The sequence below is a fragment of the Haliotis rubra genome, unplaced genomic scaffold, assembly GCF_003918875.1.
Source record: "Haliotis rubra isolate DU_JTF1 unplaced genomic scaffold, ASM391887v1 Scf740, whole genome shotgun sequence".
Classification (NCBI taxonomy): domain Eukaryota; kingdom Metazoa; phylum Mollusca; class Gastropoda; order Lepetellida; family Haliotidae; genus Haliotis; species Haliotis rubra.
In genome coordinates this window covers 256,929-275,205 of record NW_025767458.1, presented here as the reverse complement: position 1 = coordinate 275,205, position 18,277 = coordinate 256,929, and the positions used below count along the sequence as shown (strand labels likewise).

The following is an 18,277-nucleotide window of genomic DNA, read 5'->3' as shown; positions in this document are numbered from 1 at the left end:
TGTTCCATGTACTAAACTAGGTATTCACATGTTGTATGAAGTATCCATGTGTTGTACTAAAGTATTCACATGTTGTATGAGAGTATCCATGTGTTGTACTAAAGTATTCACATGTTGTATGAGAGTATCCATGTGTTGTACTAAAGTATTCACATGTTGTATGAGAGTATCCATGTGTTGTACTAAAGTATTCACATGTTGTATGAGAGTATCCATGTGTGTTGTACTAAAAGTATTCACATGTTGTATGTATCCATAGGAGTATTCACATGTGATGAGTATCCATGTGTTGTAAAAGTATTCACATGTTGTATAGGATTCACATGATTCATGAAAGGTACAAAAGTATGATTTCATCAGATGGCATGTACAGATCTTAAATCACACATCCATATAAAAAAATGAGATGATGATAATACTATTGTTGCTAGGATACGTCCCGAGCTACTATTTTATCCCCAATTCCAAGGATACATAAGTGTCTTGTCCTCAGACGTTCCTGCACCCAAGGCCTGGTCATCCGGTCAGTATTGAGCAGATGTCATGCTACACATAAATACAAACTACTTGATTTATCACACTTGTTGGATAAAAAATACTATCTTCCTTCTAACTACCTACAAAAATTGAACTAAAATTGATCATCTATACTAGCAACAGTAGAATGTAGTTCAATGTCGCGGAATTCCACAAGAGAGCGTTGTCTCTCTGAGATTGTCTTATTCACACCAACATAAAGCAAGGATGCATATTTAATATCTGAGTTACCTCCCATTCTCCACAGAAGTTGAAGAGTTATCTCCCATGGACATAACAAGTGGCGCCATAATCGATGACGTCCAATGGCGCAGAACCCGGCACCATTTAGAACAACACATGTTTATACTGTGCGCCCATGAAAAATATCCCATGGACTCCTATACACCATGACACAACTGGCTAACACACACGGCTTACATACATACACTCTGCTGTGTCTCACTTCCATTTGGACGACTACGCATAATAAATTTCAACATTCTTCGTGTATGTGCTTCATAATTCCCCGGAAGCTGATCTCGGTATATCCCACAGTATGAAGCTTGCTTAGATAATCCTCTCCTTGCACCGTGTGAACGAAGCATTGTCACTGCGTACATGCCTCCCGATTGTTGGCTGATACACTTCCCAGCATTCCATGAAAACAGCCATTTCTAATGATCACATGATTTCATTCTGCATATAATTAACAGTCTACACATATACACATTGATGGAACACTTGTGAAATTATATCTATAACGATTCTGGAAGCAGAGACGATTGGCTGATTCACATATCCCATCATTCCCATGTAATCACTTCCTGTACGGCAGACATGATGCTTTTCATTGGGAATCACAAAGCCTAAAGCAACGTCACTCCCTTCTGGAACTGGAACCTGGGGACACGACCCCGAGACCCTCCATTGGTGGAACACTGAGCTGCTCACTAGGTGGCGCTTTCGCCACTGGTCACATGACCTGTGAGTCAAGAATCGTCAATTTACCACCCTGATATCCCACTCTTCACGACAGATCACCACTATCCCACGATCATCCTCACTGGATGGTCTACCCGTTGACCGGTTGCACGATGTCGAGACGAATTCGTCCTCCTTCCCATCTGCCACCATGCAGATCGAGAGAATAAATTTATCACATAACACAGCATTATGATAAATAATTATTTAAAGCATGCCTACACGAATGCGTATACCTATGTCAAGCCTAAGGACGTATGTCGTAAAACAGTCCGCACTGTCAACATGAAAAGTATAAACTGTATCACAGTAACTACGCTGTAACACCGATGATGCACTGTTGCAGTCGCGGATGATGTGGCGACAGTGGCGTTGACAGTCAGGTTTTTATTACTCGAGAGGTTGATCTTATGGCAATGCTCGTCATTGTAGTCAGCCAGTAGATGGCACAGCTTGTAACAACCCGGGGGATTGCCGTACAATGAAGACTGGGAGGCGATTTCAGGGTCTGGAAAAACAAAACATAGAATGATTTTCTGTTTGGTTTTGTTTGTTGGTCAAGCCCTACTCATCAATATTCCAGCTATGATACTAAATAATCTGGACCAGACAATCCAGTGATCAACATCATGAGCATCGATCTAAGCAGTTGGGATAAACCAAGTCAGCTATCCATCCCGTTAGTCGCCTCTTACGACAAGCATGATAGTGAGTGAGTATGGTTTTATGTCGCTTTTAGCAATATCATGGTGGGGACACCAGAAATGGGCTTCACACACTGTACCCATGTGGGGAATTGAACCGGGGTGTGACCACATGGCTTAACCAACCGCCCCAGAGGGGTGATATAAAAAAGACATAACATATAATTGGTGATGGAGGGTGAGAACATTGGGAGGAGCAATGAAAAAATTGGGGGAAGAGGAAAATATGATACATTAAAAAAACACCCTCATCCCCGCTCCCCCTTGCCACCCCTATATAATAAATAATAAGTCTCTAAAGAACAGATACAAACACATTGGGATATTCAAGGCACTAACACAACAATATATTCTTGTTGACCATATGTATTGGTCAGGGTTATTGACTTGGTTAACGGCATGTCCATCGATACGCATTCTGCCAATCACTGGATTGTTTGGTCCAGATTGTAATTTTTACAGATTACTGTCATTAAAACTAAGATATTGGTGAGTATGGCATCAGACAACAGACTGCAACTTGGATGGCAAACAGCTTGTTGCTTTGTTGTTTAAAGGCACAATGTCACACATTTTCGACAATATTTTGGCCAATATTATATCTATTGGGACATATGCACTCACTTTAGCTTCCTGTTGATGTAATAAAAGACATAATATCCTTTACGACTTGCCTGAAATCGATGATTGAAACTTCGAGCAAACACATGCCATATATATGGAATGTAAACAATTGCTCCAAACATTGTAAACTGTCACATGCTGAACTGGTTTCAATCGCAAGTTGTACGTAGGATATTTGTAAAGAGTGCTCCATGGGACATAACTATGGGGTTTGCTTGAAATAATGTTCGGCTGGTAGAGGGTGCAAGAGAGTTTATTTAATGCAACGTTCCATTAATTCATTCAAACTTTTTAATGTAATATTGTAATCTAATTACGTAATTTTGGGGGGAATAAATTATATGGTAGCTTCCCTGAGGGCTGATAGTATTATTGAGAGAAATGCATTATATATTGTTAGAGGAGCGTGGTGTGATATCGTGCCTTTAACACAACTTTTAGCATTACTCCAGCATTATGATGGACCAGACAAACAAGTGACTGATATCATGAGCAAAGATCTATGCTGATCCCACCAGATCCATCAAGTTGCCTTATATAAATGGCAATGGAGTATTGGGACCAGTCCTAACACTAAAGCTCCTTGAGTTAATAAGATTTGTATTCAAGGCTGTGTAATATACAGGTGTAAGGTTTTATTAGACACCTGGGACATTGTTACTGAAGTTGGGGAGGACATATGTACTACTGAGGTTGGACATGTTTGACACTTTCGAACAGAGAGACAACAATTGATGGCAGACTGTGTGAAGGGAGACAGTGAGACCTAAACGAGGAGACAGCAAAACCTACAAGAGGAGACAGCGAGACCTACACAGGGAGACAACAAGACCTACAAGAGGAGACAGCGAGACCTACAAGAGGAGACAACAAGACCTACATGAGGAGACAACAAGACCTACATGAGGAGTCAGCAAAACCTACAAGAGACAGCAGAGACCTACACAGGGAGACAACAAGACCTACAAGAGGAGACAGCGAAACCTACAAGAGGAGACAAGACCTACACGAGGAGACAACAAGACCTACACGAGGAGTCAGCGAAACCTACAAGAGGAGACAACAAGACCTGCAAGAGGAGACAGCGAGACCTACAAAGGGAGACAACAAGACCTACAAGAGGAGACAGCAAAACCTACAAGAGGAGACAACAAGACCTACACGAGGAGACAACAAGACCTACACGAGGAGTCAGCGAAACCTACAAGAGGAGACAACAAGACCTACACGAGGAGACAAGACCTACATATGGAGTCAGCGAAACCTACACGAGGAGACAAGACCTACAAGAGGAGACAACAAGACCTACATGAGGAGACAAGACCTACAAGAGGAGACAAGACCTACACGAGGAGACAGCGAAACCTACAAGAGGAGACAGCGAGACCTACACAGGGAGACAACAAGACCTACAAGAGGAGTCAGCGAAACCTACAAGAGGAGACAGCGAGACCTACACAGGGAGACAACAAGATCTACAAGAGGAGACAGCAAAACCTACAAGAGGAGACAACAAGACCTACACGAGGAGACAACAAGACCTACACGAGGAGTCAGCGAGACCTACAAGAGGAGACAGCGAGACCTACAAGAGGAGACAGCAAGACCTACACAGGGAGACAACAAGACCTACAAGAGGAGACAACGAGACCTACAAGAGGAGACAACAAGATCTACACAGGGAGACAATAAGACCTACAAGAGGAGACAACGAGACCTACAAGAGGAGACAACAAGATCTACACAACAAGACCTACAAGAGGAGACAGTGAGACCTACAATGGGAGACAGAGAGAGCTACAAGAGGAGACAACATGACCTACAAGAGGAGACAGCGAGACCTGCAATGGAGTATTGGGACCAGTCCTAACCCTAAAGCTCCTTGAGTTAATAAGATTTGTATTCAAGGCCGTGTAATATACAGGTGTAAGGTTTTATTAGACACCTGGGACATTGTTACTGAAGTTGGGGAGGACATGTTTGACACTTTCTTGTTGACAACATGACCTACAAGAGGTGAGGAGACAAGACCTACAGGGGGAGACAACTGGACCTACAAGGGAGGACCTACAAGGGGAGACAACTGGACCTACAAGGGAAGACAACTGGACCTACAAGGGAAGACAACAAGACCTACAAGGGGAGACTACACGACCTACAAGGGGAGACAACAAGACCTACAAGGGGAGACAACAAGACCTACAAGGGGAGACTACAAGACCTACAAGGGGAGACTACAAGACCTACAAGGGGAGACAACTGGACCTACAAGGGAAGACAACAAGACCTACAAGGGGAGACTACAAGACCTACAAGGGGAGACAACAAGACCTACAAGGGGAGAAGACAACAAAGGGGAGACTACAAGACCTACAAGGGGAGACTACAAGACCTACAAGGGACTACAAGAGACCTACAAGGGGAGACTACATGACCTACAAGGGAGACAGCAACAAGACCTACAAGGGAGACAACAAGACCTACAAGGGGAGAACTACAAGACCTACAAGGGGAGACTACAAGACCTACAAGGAGGAGACTACAAGACCTACACGAGAGACAACAAGACCTACAAGAGGGGAGCAACTTATAAGGGGAGACAACAAGACCTACACGGGAGACAACAAGACCTACAAGGGAGACTACAAGACCTACAAGGGGAGACTAGACTCTACAAGGGACCAACACAGACCTACAAAGGAGACAACAAGACCTACAAGAGGGAGACTACAAGACCTACAAGAGGAGACTACAAGACCTACAAGGGGAGACACATGACCTACAAGGGGAGACTACACTGACCTACAAGGGAGACTACATATGACCTACAAGAAGGGAGACTACAAGACCTACAAGGGGAGACTACATGACCTACAAGGGGAGACTACAAGACCTACAAGGGGAGACTACAAGACCTACAAGGGGAGACTACAAGACCTACAAAGGGAGACTACAAGACCTACAAGGGAGACTACATGACCTACAAGGGGAGACTACAAGACCTACAAGGGGAGACAACAAGACCTACAAGGGGAGACAACAAGACCTACAAAGGGAGACTACATGACCTACAAGGGGAGACTACAAGACCTACAAGGGGAGACTCACCTAAGACCACTACAAGGGGAGACAACTTGGACTTACAACTACACGACCTACAAGGGGAGACTACCACAAGACCTACAAGGGGGAGACAGGACCTACAAGGGGGGGAGACAACTGGATCTCTACAAGGGGAGACAACAAGACAAAGGGAGAGACTACAAGGGGAGACTACAAGGGGAGACACAGACACAACAAGACCTACAAGGGGAGACTACAAGACCTACAAGGGAGACAACAAGACTACTACAAGGGGAGACAACACAAGACCTACAAGACCTACAAGGGGAGACAACAAGACCTACAAGGGAGAGACTACAAGACCTACAAAGGGGAGACTACAAGACCTACAAAGGGAGACTACACAACGACCTACAAGGGGAGACTACATGACCTACAAGGGGAGACTACACGGGAGACCTACAAGGGGAGACTACACAAGACCTACAAGGGGGAGACTACAAGACCTACAAGGGGAGACTACACACAGACCTACAAGGGGACCTTACGACCTACAAAGTGGAGACTACATACTCCATTAATGGAGAGACTACATGACCTACACTGGAGACGGGGAGACTAACAAAGGGGAGACAACAAGACCTACAAGGGGAGACTACAAGACCTACAAGGGGAGACTACAAGACCTACAAGGGGAGACTACAAGACCTACAAGGGGAGACAACAAGACCTACAAGGGGAGACTACAAGACCCACAAGGGGAGACAACAACCTACAAAGGGAGACTACACCAACAACAAGGGGAGACTACCTAAGACCTACAAGGGAGACTACAAGACCTACAGGGGAGACAAGGAGACTACATGACCTACAAGGGAGACTACAAGACCTACAAGGGGGAGACAACAAGACCTACAAGGGAGACCTACAAGGGGAGACAAGACCTACAAGGGAGACAACAAGACCTACAAGGGGGAGACAACAAGACCTACAAGGGGAGACAACAAGACCTACAAGACCTACAAGGGGAGACTACAAGACCTACAAGGGGAGACTACAAGACCTACAAGGGGAGACTACAAGACCTACAAGGGGAGACTACAAGACCTACAAGGGGAGACTACAAGACCTACAAGGGGAGACTACAAGACCTACAAGGGGAGACTACATGACCTACAAGGGGAGACTACAAGACCTACAAGGGGAGACTACAAGACCTACAAGGGGAGACAACAAGACCTACAAGGGGAGACTACAAGACCTACAAGGGGAGACTACAAGACCTACAAGGGGAGACTACAAGACCTACAAGGGGAGACAACAAGACCTACAAGGGGAGGAGACCAAAGACCTACAAGAGGAGACTACAAGACCTACAAGGGGAGACTACAAGACCTACAAGGGGAGACTACAAGACCTACCTTTGCATATAAAACTGGGATCCCCAGCATGTGTATCATCATTGTCAGGACGAAAGAATGGACACATTTTCTCCACTTTAGAGCAGAAGTCTCCACACGGAGGCACTGGCTGGTCCATGTTGTTGTGGTAGTATGTCAACTTGGTGGCACACAACCATTCCTTATAGGCTGTCTGAAACACACAACAACACGAAACTGTTAATATCTCATCCAGGGAATATACCATTCTGAGACTGCATGCAAGACTGCCTGAAACACACAACACGAAACTGTTAATATCTCATCCAGTCAATATATCGTTCTGAGACTGCAAGCAAGACTGCCTGAAACACACAACACGAAACTGTTAATATCTCATCCAGTGAATATACCATTCTGAGAACCTGCTTCCTCTGGAGGAAGCTGAAAATATTTTGAAAAATAATGAAAGATGCTAAAGAAGTACAGGATGAGGCTACCCAAATCTACAAAAGGAAAAAAAGGCATTTGTATTATATATCATTGAGAAACGCTAAAATATACCACTCAAGTTATGATAGGGTCATTCCTTATCTTTCCATGACCTACAAAACTGATGCTCATTATATCAAAAGTATGTTTAATTTGAATGACATGTGACTATACCTATCAAATGCTGAGTAGTATATCTAAGTCATCGGACAGTGCAACACATTTACCACAAGAATAATCTGATTGTTCTAAGATTATAATTATTCCACTGATTCCTCGAAACCTGTCTACTTTAACCTGATGGATGATGTGGAAGGTTGTGGCCATATCCTGTATTTAGTATTGCATTATGAACCCTTGTAATCCAATTGGTTGTGTGATGATGACAACTGTTTTGCTTCTAACAGCGTGAAGATGACAGCATCACCAGACAAGTGTCATGTGACATAGAGTAGCCTGCTTCATATCCGTCTGTCACTATCATTACATCATGTGTCTGTCATCTGTCATATTAGCCAATCAGCACGTCCAAGTGGCAACACTGTGGTTACAGTGCTGTGTTTAACTGAATTACCACACCTGCTGGAACAATAGGTGCTGGAGCTAGCACATTTCTGTAGAGACTGAGACGTTTCCTGTCTAGCTGAGATAAACAGATATTCCAAACCAGCTGAGTAAAAAACCCAGGTGCCACAAAGCTGAAATCAACAGGTGCTCCTACCTAGCTGAGATAACAGGTGCCTATACCAAGCTGAGATAAACAGGTGCCCCTACCAAGCTGTGATAAACAGATGCCCCCACCAAGCTGAGATAAACAGATGCTCCTACCAAGGTGTGATAAACAGGTGCACCTACCAAGTTGTGATAAACAGGTGCACTTACCAAGCTGTGATAAACAGGTGCTCCTACCAAGCTGAGATAAACAGGTGCCCCTACCAAGCTGAGATAAACAGGTGCCCCTACCAAGCTGAGATAAACAGGTGCACCTACCAAGCTGATATAAACAGGTGCTCCTACCAAGCTGAGATAAACAGGTGCCCCTACCAAGCTGAGATAAACAGGTGCTCCTACCGAGCTGATATAAACAGATGCCCCTACCAAGCTGAGTTAAACAGGTGCTCCTACCATGCTGAGATAAACAGGTGCCCCTACCAAGCTGAGATAAACAGGTGCTCCTACCAAGCTGAGATAAACAGGTGCCCCTACCAAGCTGAGATAAACAGGTGCTCCTACAAAGCTGATATAAACAGATACTCCTGACCAAGCTGAATTAAACAGGTGCCTCTACCAAGCTGAGTTAAACAGGTGCCCCTACCAAGCTGAGATAAACAGGTGCTCCTACAAAGCTGATATAAACAGATACTCCTGACCAAGCTGAATTAAACAGGTGCCCCTACCAAGCTGAGTTAAATTGGTGCCTCTACCAAGCTGATTTAAACAGGTGCTCCTACCAAGCTGATATAAACAGGTGCCCCTACCAAGCTGATATAAACAGGTGCCCCTACCAAGCTGAGATATACAGGTGCCCCTACCAAGCTGAGATATACAGGTGCCCCTACCAAGCTGAGATATACGGGTGCCCCTACCAAGCTGAGATAAACAGATGCCCCTACCAAGCCGAGATAAACAGGTGCCCCTACCAAGCTGAGATAAACAGGTGCTCCTACCAAGCTGAGATAAACAGGTGCCCCTACCAAGCTGAGATAAACAGGTGCTCCTACAAAGCTGATATAAACAGATACTCCTGACCAAGCTGTGATAAACAGGTGCTCCTACCAAGCTGAGATAAACAGGTGCCCCTACCAAGCTGAGATAAACAGGTGCTCCTACCGAGCTGATATAAACAGATGCCCCTACCAAGCTGAGTTAAACAGGTGCTCCTACCAAGCTGAGATAAACAGGTGCCCCTACCAAGCTGAGATAAACAGGTGCTCCTACAAAGCTGATATAAACAGATACTCCTGACCAAGCTGAATTAAACAGGTGCCTCTACCAAGCTGGTGCTAAACAGGTGCCCCTACCAAGCTGAGATAAACAGGTGCTCCTACAAAGCTGATATAAACAGATACTCCTGACCAAGCTGAATTAAACAGGTGCCCCTACCAAGCTGAGTTAAATTGGTGCCTCTACCAAGCTGATTTAAACAGGTGCTCCTACCAAGCTGATATAAACAGGTGCCCCTACCAAGCTGATATAAACAGGTGCCCCTACCAAGCTGAGATATACAGGTGCCCCTACTGAGATATACAGGTGCCCCTACCAGCTGAGATATACAGGTGCCCCTACCAAGCTGAGAGGAATGCTACCAAGCTGAGATAAACAGGTGCCCCTACCAAGCTGAGATAAACAGATGCCCCTACCAAGCCGAGATAAACAGGTGCCCCTACCAAGCTGAGATAAACAGGTGCTCCTACAAAGCTGATATAAACAGATACTCCTGACCAAGCTGTGATAAACAGGTGCCCCTACCAAGCTGAGTTAAACAGGTGCCTCTACCAAGCTGATATAAACAGGTGCTCCTACCAAGCTGATATAAACAGGTGCTCCTACCAAGCTGATATAAACAGATACTCCTGACCAAGCTGAATTAAACAGGTGCCCCTACCAAGCTGAGTTAAACAGGTGCCTCTACCAAGCTGATATAAACAGATGCTCCTACCAAGCTGATATAAACAGATACTCCTGACCAAGCTGATATAAACAGATGCCCCTACCAAGCTGAGTTAAACAGGTGCTCCTACCAAGCTGAGATAAACAGGTGCCCCTACCAAGCTGAGATAAACAGGTGCTCCTACCAAGCTGAGATAAACAGGTGCTCCTACCAAGCTGAGATAAACAGGTGCTCCTACAAAGCTGATATAAACAGATACTCCTGACCAAGCTGAATTAAACAGGTGCCCCTACCAAGCTGAGTTAAACAGGTGCCTCTACCAAGCTGATATAAACAGGTGCTCCTACCAAGCTGAGATAAACAGGTGCCCCTACCAAGCTGATATAAACAGGTGCTCCTACCAAGCTGAGATAAACAGGTGCCCTTACCAAGCTGAGATAAACAGGTGCTCTTACAAAGCTGAGATAAACAGATAATCCTACCCAGAGATGAAACAATGCTTCCTGCCTAGCTGACATAAAGAGCTGCAACAAACATACACCTACACCCTACTGAGATAAATAAATTCTCCTAACCAGCTGAAATAAACATATGCCTACACCCTCCTGAGATAAATAGATGCTCCTAACCAGCTGAAATAAACATATTGCCTACACCCTACTGAGATAAATAGACGCTCCTAGCCAGCTGAAATAAACATATGCCTACACCCTACTGAGATAAATAGATGCTCCTAACCAGCTGAAATAAACATATTGCCTATGCCCTACTGAGATAAATAGATGCTCCTAGCCAGCTGAAATAAACATATGCCTACACCCTACTGAGATAAATAGATGCTCCTAACCAGCTGAAATAAACATATGCCTACACCCTACTGAGATAAATAGATGCCAATATCAAGCAGATATACACATATGGAGATAGACACCAAACTCGGTTTAATGGATATTCTTGCTAAACTGATATAAGCAATTATTTCTAAGCAGCTAGTAAGAACAGATATCTCCTACCCATCTAAGATGAAAGAGTGAATGAGCAAGTGAGTCGGGTTTTACACCACTTTCAGCAGTATTCCAGCAATATCACAGCGGGGACACCAGAAATGGGCTTCACACATTGTACCCATGTGGGGAATCGAACCTTGGTCTTCGGTGTGACAAGCGAACGCTTTAACCACTAGGCTACCCACCACCCAGCTAAGAAAAAGAACATCTCCTGACATGACACGACGATCACAAGGAAACAATAGTCCAAATGTGATCAGCCTACACCAATAGTGTATATATGATCAGCTATATCTCAGCTTGGTAGGGGCACCTGTTTATCTCAGCTTGGTAGGGGCACCTGTATATCTCAGCTTGGTAGGGGCACCTGTTTATCTCAGCTTGGTAGGGGCATCTGTTTATCTCAGCTTGGTAGGGGCACCTGTTTATCTCAGCTTGGTAGGGCACACCTGTTTATCTCAGCTTGGTAGGGGCACCTGTTTATCTCAAGCTTGGTAGGGGCACCTGTTTATCTCAGCTTGGTAGGGGCACCTGTTTATCTCAGCTTGGTAGGGGCACCTGTTTATCTCACCTTGGTAGGAGCACCTGTTATATCTCAGCTTTGTAGGGGCACCTGTTTATCTCAGCTTGGTAGGGGCATCTGTTTATCACAGCTTTGTAGGAGCACCTGTTTATCACAGCTTGGTAGGGTCATTGTTCCAGCAGGTGTGTTAATTCAGTTTAACACAGCACTGTGATCAGCCTACACCAATAGTGTATATATGATCGGATACCACACTGGTGAATCACAAACATAATTGGGTATATTTAGATTTCCTATTTAGAACTGAATACATATTGAGAACCTTATATACGTCTTGCATCTTTGAACTGATGGGGGAGTCTGACCTTATGGAACAACAAGTTTCTACAACCTTCCATGGGTACCAACTACAAGTGCTGGCTAGACTGCAGTGTTTGGCCTGGGGGTGGTTCATCAGGGTGGGTACTGGAGCATCAGTAGGTCACCTTGAGTCACTAGACTGTACTTCAGTCCTGTACACAATGGCTGGAAGCCTCTCAATAACTCTACAAGATACCACAAACAGCTCAAGAAGAAGCTCCTTAAATCTCCTGTTATTTTAGGTAGGCTGCTGAATCCTTTACAAAAGATGAACCATGTGCAGATCACATACCAGTATGGTAGAAAGTATGTAGTCATCTGTAGCATTGCTCTAATCTTAGACTTGCACAAGTGTCTAAGGTAACAATTACCAGTTTTTAAATCAATGTGCGAACAAGCCTCTGGCCTGCTAGCCCGTCCCCAGTAAAAATCCAGTAGAGCCAGTAAATTTCCACAGTCACTGGCCTGACTGGCTGGTGAATTTTCATGGGGTAATTTTGTAAATATATGACTCTCTCCGACTTGTTAAGTTATGATATACTTCTAAATCATGCAAGTTTACCCCCTGATAAGAATGTTCATCATATTAGCAGCTTAATGATGAAACCCGTGTCTACATTCAAATTTCAAACTAACAGGCTGGGGTCTTTACGGTCCGCTATAATCTATGGCAACATTGACAGTAGGTCATCTTGTATAACAAGTCATATGCAAATACAACAGAGCCTTGAATTTGATCCAAGTAAAAGCGTCTTTGCTAAGCCTGCTATTGATTTCGACTGACCATGCATGAGATTGATGTTTGGCCACCTACATGTGCGTGGTCAAATGGTCATCTTGAGCTCTCTGGGCTGGTATGAGAGAGGGCAGCCTGCCTCCAGCCCAAATGTTCACCTCATTGGGTTGATGTCCTCTCTGGTTTGAAGTGGTTGGACTCTGACCACTGCCCCTGGCTAAGTCGCTGAGCCACCAAGTGGTCATTTTATTGATCTCATTACACTGTCCATCGACATCAGTCGAGATTGGACAGCAGTGAAGTTTGGGATGAAGGCTTGATGAAGGACAGGCTGGGATGCTCCGTGGGTCCTTGACAGATTGGACGGATTAGAGCCGATTGACCAACAGAATGGGCTGTCAAACACACAACCAGGGCTTAAACCAGGACCGAGAGACTTTAAATAGGGGACTGTGGGTAAAATGGGGACATTGCGGTCAGCATGGAAGCGATGCCTGTAATGACTGGGGTTCAAATTGGACAGCTTTGATTCTAAATCAGCAATAGAGATTTAATATAGATGACTCTCAAGTCTGCTCTGTCAAGGGGAAGGTAATGGCGCCATGTGGAACCTCGTTAGTCCTCAAAGGCAGTCCGAGACCAACTCCCAAATGAACATCAAGGTTAAAATTTGGCTTCAGCAACCCATGCTTGTCTTGAGTCAGGAATCTAACTGGATCTGGTGATCAGGCTTGTGACTTGGTTGACACCTGTCACTGTACCCCAGTTGCATGGAGATTGATGTTCATGATGTACCTTACAGAATTTTATGGCTAAGGTTCTGATCTTTCTGCTGGAATACTGCTGAATGCAGTGTAAAAAATAGAACACACAAAAACAAAAAGCAAGGACAAGCCATCCCAAGTCTTTTCATTGGTCTTACCTACCCATGTAGGAAGTAAACCAGGCTAATAAGTAGTGCTGTAACGATGCATCAAACTATCGATGGATTGCAATTGTTGAGTCTCCGATAGCAATTAATCGATCATAGAAACAAAAAACTATCCATGCATTGATAGTATGTGTGACTATCGATAGTTTAGTAATTGACTTCCGTTGATAAATGCGCAGTGCAAAATACAGATAGTACAAGATTCGTTCACTTTGATTTAGAGTTATCCGCCTCTGTTACCTCTTAAACAAACATGACTGTTTACTTGATCTGGGTTTCAAGTTTCTTGCCAGTTATCAAAAGAGACTGAAAAGGTACTTCAGCTTGTTTTTATTTCATATAAACTATACATTCATTCAGGAAATGACTTCAAATGAGACAATTCAAGGAGAACAAGAAGACAAAGTCATCAATATCCCCTGCAACGGCAAAATACTCTTTATGAATATGTCTACTAGTTATAATTATGTCAAATGTTTTGGAGTGTATACAGCAAAGTAAGAGGAGAGTATTGAAAGGGTTTTAAGATCTGCTCCAGAAAGGAGCACTACCACCAAATTCAGCTGAAGCCTAACTTGTTGCCATTGAAATGCAACAAGATGACATCCTCATAGCCACAGCCTAAGTCATGTTTCCATGGAAACCACAAAAAATAAAATTCATGTGGGTCTAACCCCCAAAAGGCACATCTAGGGATAATGGCTGATATGTGTACCAAGTTTGATGAAGCTAGCATGTATAGTTTAGGAGATCTGCTCCGGACAAGATGACATCCTCTAAGTCACAGCCTAAGTCATGTTTCCATGGAAACCTCAAAAAATAAAATTTGCAGCTGGGTCAAACCCCCAAAAGTCACATCTAGGGATCATGGTTGACATGTGTACCAAGTTTGGTTAAGCTATCATGAAAATAGTTAGGAGATATGCTTCGGACAAAGTGTTACGGACGCACGGAACTCGTTTCTATATCCCCTGCAAAAACTGTTGCAATAGTTGGTCACAATAGACTGCCACTATCGGAATAGTTGTTTCCCCCTCAATAGTCATCCCTAGTAATAACTGTGAGGAGTGGACACTTCTACCACTGAACTACCCCCATCAGCCCTATACAGGATGTCGTTTCATCCTCCCACATCGAAACATGGCATAAAGTGCCTATGATTATATTCTTTAACATGAATCCAATTTCTTAAGAAACAATGTTTAAAGGTTGATAAAGCCATCTGACCTTTAAGAAAGACTGACATGAAAGTAAAATGCATTTAATGTTTCTTTGGAAATAAAAGGACATAAAGAAGAAAATATTATGTAATGTTATTGATATTTGCAAAAGATTTTAAAAATTCATCATTTTTATATGAGTAAAGTGCTAACCTAGGTATTGTCATCTGCGAAAGGCTTTGACATACACTAGCCAAAAGAAGCAAACTATTCACTGAAGATTATCCACTCATTCTGCCGTAATATCTAGGCATAAATAAGTAAATATTCAGAGAAATTCAAGAGAAATGTTCTCCAATTACAGCTGAACTAATACATGGCGTGAGTCTAAAATATGAATCGCCATATAAGTTTTTGGGTGAATGTAAAACCAGCACCTCTACATTGGTGTTGGTTGAGTGTAAAACATGAATTTCCATAACAGTGTGGGGTGAGTGTAAAACAGGGATCTCCATAATGGTGTACGGTGAGTGTAAAACAGGAATGTCCATAATGGTGTGGGTTGAGTGTAAAAAAAGAATCTCTATAATGGTGTGGGGTGAGAGTAAAACAAGAATCTCCATAATGGTGTGGGTGAGTGTAAAACAAGAATCTCCATAATGGTGTGGGGTGAGTGTAAAACAAGAATCTCCATAATGGTGTGGGGTGAGTGTAAAACAAGAATCTCCATAATGGTGTGGGTTGAGTGTAAAACAAGAATCTCTATAATGGCGTGGGGTGGGTGTATAACAAGAATCTCTATAATGGCGTGGGGTGAGTGTAAAACAAGAATCTCCATGATGGTGTAGGGTGAGTGTAAAATAAGAATCTCCATAATGGTGTGGGGTGAGTGTAAAACAAGAATCTCCATAATGGTGTGGGTTGAGTGTAAAACAAGAATCTCTATAATGGCGTGGGGTGAGTGTAAAACAAGAATCTCTATAATGGCGTGGGGTGAGTGTAAAACAAGAATCTCCATATTGGTGTAGGGTGAGTGTAAAATAAGACTCATGACAGAATGGAATAGATGATGATAAAAAATAGCCTAGTTATAATGGCATGGATGAACAGATTTGTTGTAAAACATTAAGTTGCTTGTTAGACTATGAATGCACAGATTTACTGTAAAAAGATTAAAAAAACTGATGATCCATAAATCCATATGATCCATATCAGAAACAATATGTATATGTAATGATGAATTGTATTAAACTGGATTAGGGCCAAAATCAAATATTTGATTTGATTTGATCTCTGGTAAAACAGAAGAAACTGCCTCTGAACAAAATCAAAGCAACAAATTCAAGAAATATATGGCTTGCAAACCCTGGGAAAGACAGAGCGATGATAACACATGTTCCAAAACGTGGACATATCATCTCCTTCTCACACACAAAGGCCAAGGTCACAGTCTACTTAACACTGGATTTCTGCATGTGTCAAATTGCAGGAAATTGTTCTCTCGCAAGTAATTTGAGGATGACAATATTTTTTAAAAGGCTAAAGCTGAAATTGACATGCGTAAAACACAACTCCCTCAGTTGTGATATGGATGTACAGGATGAATGTAAAATGAGAATCGCTCAGTGAGTGCTGTAGGAAACAGGGGTGAATGTAAAATGAGAATCGCTCAGTGAGTGCTGGAAGTACAGGGGTGAATGTGAAATAAGAATCGCTCAATGAGTGCTGTACTTAGTACCAGGGTGAGCGTAAAAATAATCGCTCAGTGAGTGCTTGTACAGGGGTGAGTGTAAAAGAAGAATTGCTCAGTGAGTGCTCTAAGTAGAGGGGTGAGTGTAAAAGAAGAATCACTCACTGACTGCTGTAAGTACAGGGTTGAGTGTAAAAGAAGAATCGCTCAGTGAGTGCTGTAAGTACAGGGGTGAGTGCAAAAGAAGAATCGCTCAGTGAGTGCTGTAAGTACAGGGGTGAGTGCAAAAGAAGAATCGCTCAGCGAGTGCCGTAAGTACAGGGGTGAGTGTAAAAGAAGAATCGCTCAGCGAGTGCTGTAAGTACCAGTGTTGAATGTAAAACAAGAATCCATCATGTACATGAGATGAATACAAAACACATTGAGCTATGGGGAAGCAATTTAACAATGTTTAGAGGCAAAATATGGCAAATGTTGACAGTGAATAGAAGGGGGCTACTCGCTTCACAAGTGCAACTATAGATGAGCAATATTGGACCTGTTGTTTGCTCAGATGCGGAGGAGTCTCCAGGCAAATCCTGCTTCTGTTTCACAGTGAATGCCATGCTTAGTAGACATGACAATGATTGACTGAAATCCAGTTACATCCCAGTGCAAACAGACCTTAGCCCTGGCTTGAGGTCCAGCCATCACGCAGACAGGATCAATGGCCATACAATGGGGGTAGAAGATGGGGTTTAGTCTGAGTGACAATAGCAAGCAAATGATCCCTGCTTTCAGATCAATAGGTGAACCACTGAAGCAGATCTCAATATCCTCAACATGAGCGAAGCATTACCAACATATAAACTTGTTCCAATAAGCCCTATTTACTGTGTCGTCCACAGTCATAAGATCTACAAATATCTGATATACCAACTGAAGACTGTCTACACTAGAGGTTCTGTACAGTTGACTGAGCCGTTTGGTTGTGGCGGATGAGGCGCCGAGGTTCCACTTAGACAGATGTTGTTTCCATGGATTCAAAGTAAATTGATGTATTCAACAAGATCCCATTTACAGTTCATCACATTTACATTATCTACAGTTGTTGAACATATACAATCAAAATACAAACACAGTTGAATGGCAGGATCTATATTTGAATTATATAGTGTAAAGCTGAATGATAGCCTCTTCTGTTGAATGATAGGATGTACTGTTGAATCATAGGGTGTACTGCTGAATGGTAGGGTGTACAGTTGAATGATAGCATCTTCTGTTGAATGATAGGGTGTACAGTTGAATCATAGCATGTACAGCTGAATCATAGGGTGTACTGTTGAATGATTGGATGTACTGTTGAATGGTAGGGTGTACAGTTGAATGATAGGGTGTACAGTTGAATGATTGGATGTAATGCTGAATGGTAGGGTGTACTGTTGAATGGTAGGGTGTGCAGTTTAATGATTTTGTACAGTTGAATGAAAGCATGTGCAGTTCAATGAGATGATGTAC

General features: G+C 43.2%; 1 protein-coding gene across 1 annotated transcript in view; it reads right to left on the bottom strand.

Moving 5' to 3' along the window:
- Positions 1-267: 267 nt before the first annotated feature.
- LOC124259899 (transmembrane protein FAM155A-like) overlaps positions 268-18,277 on the bottom strand; it is a 135,605-nt gene continuing 117,595 nt past the window's right edge. Inside the window, exons 2-3 of the mRNA XM_046694126.1 lie at positions 7,313-7,484; positions 268-2,008 (exon numbers count right to left, since the gene is read on the bottom strand). Of these exons, the coding sequence (XP_046550082.1) occupies positions 1,737-2,008; positions 7,313-7,484 (444 nt within the window). The 3' untranslated portion in view covers positions 268-1,736. The remainder of the gene's footprint in view (positions 2,009-7,312; positions 7,485-18,277) is intronic.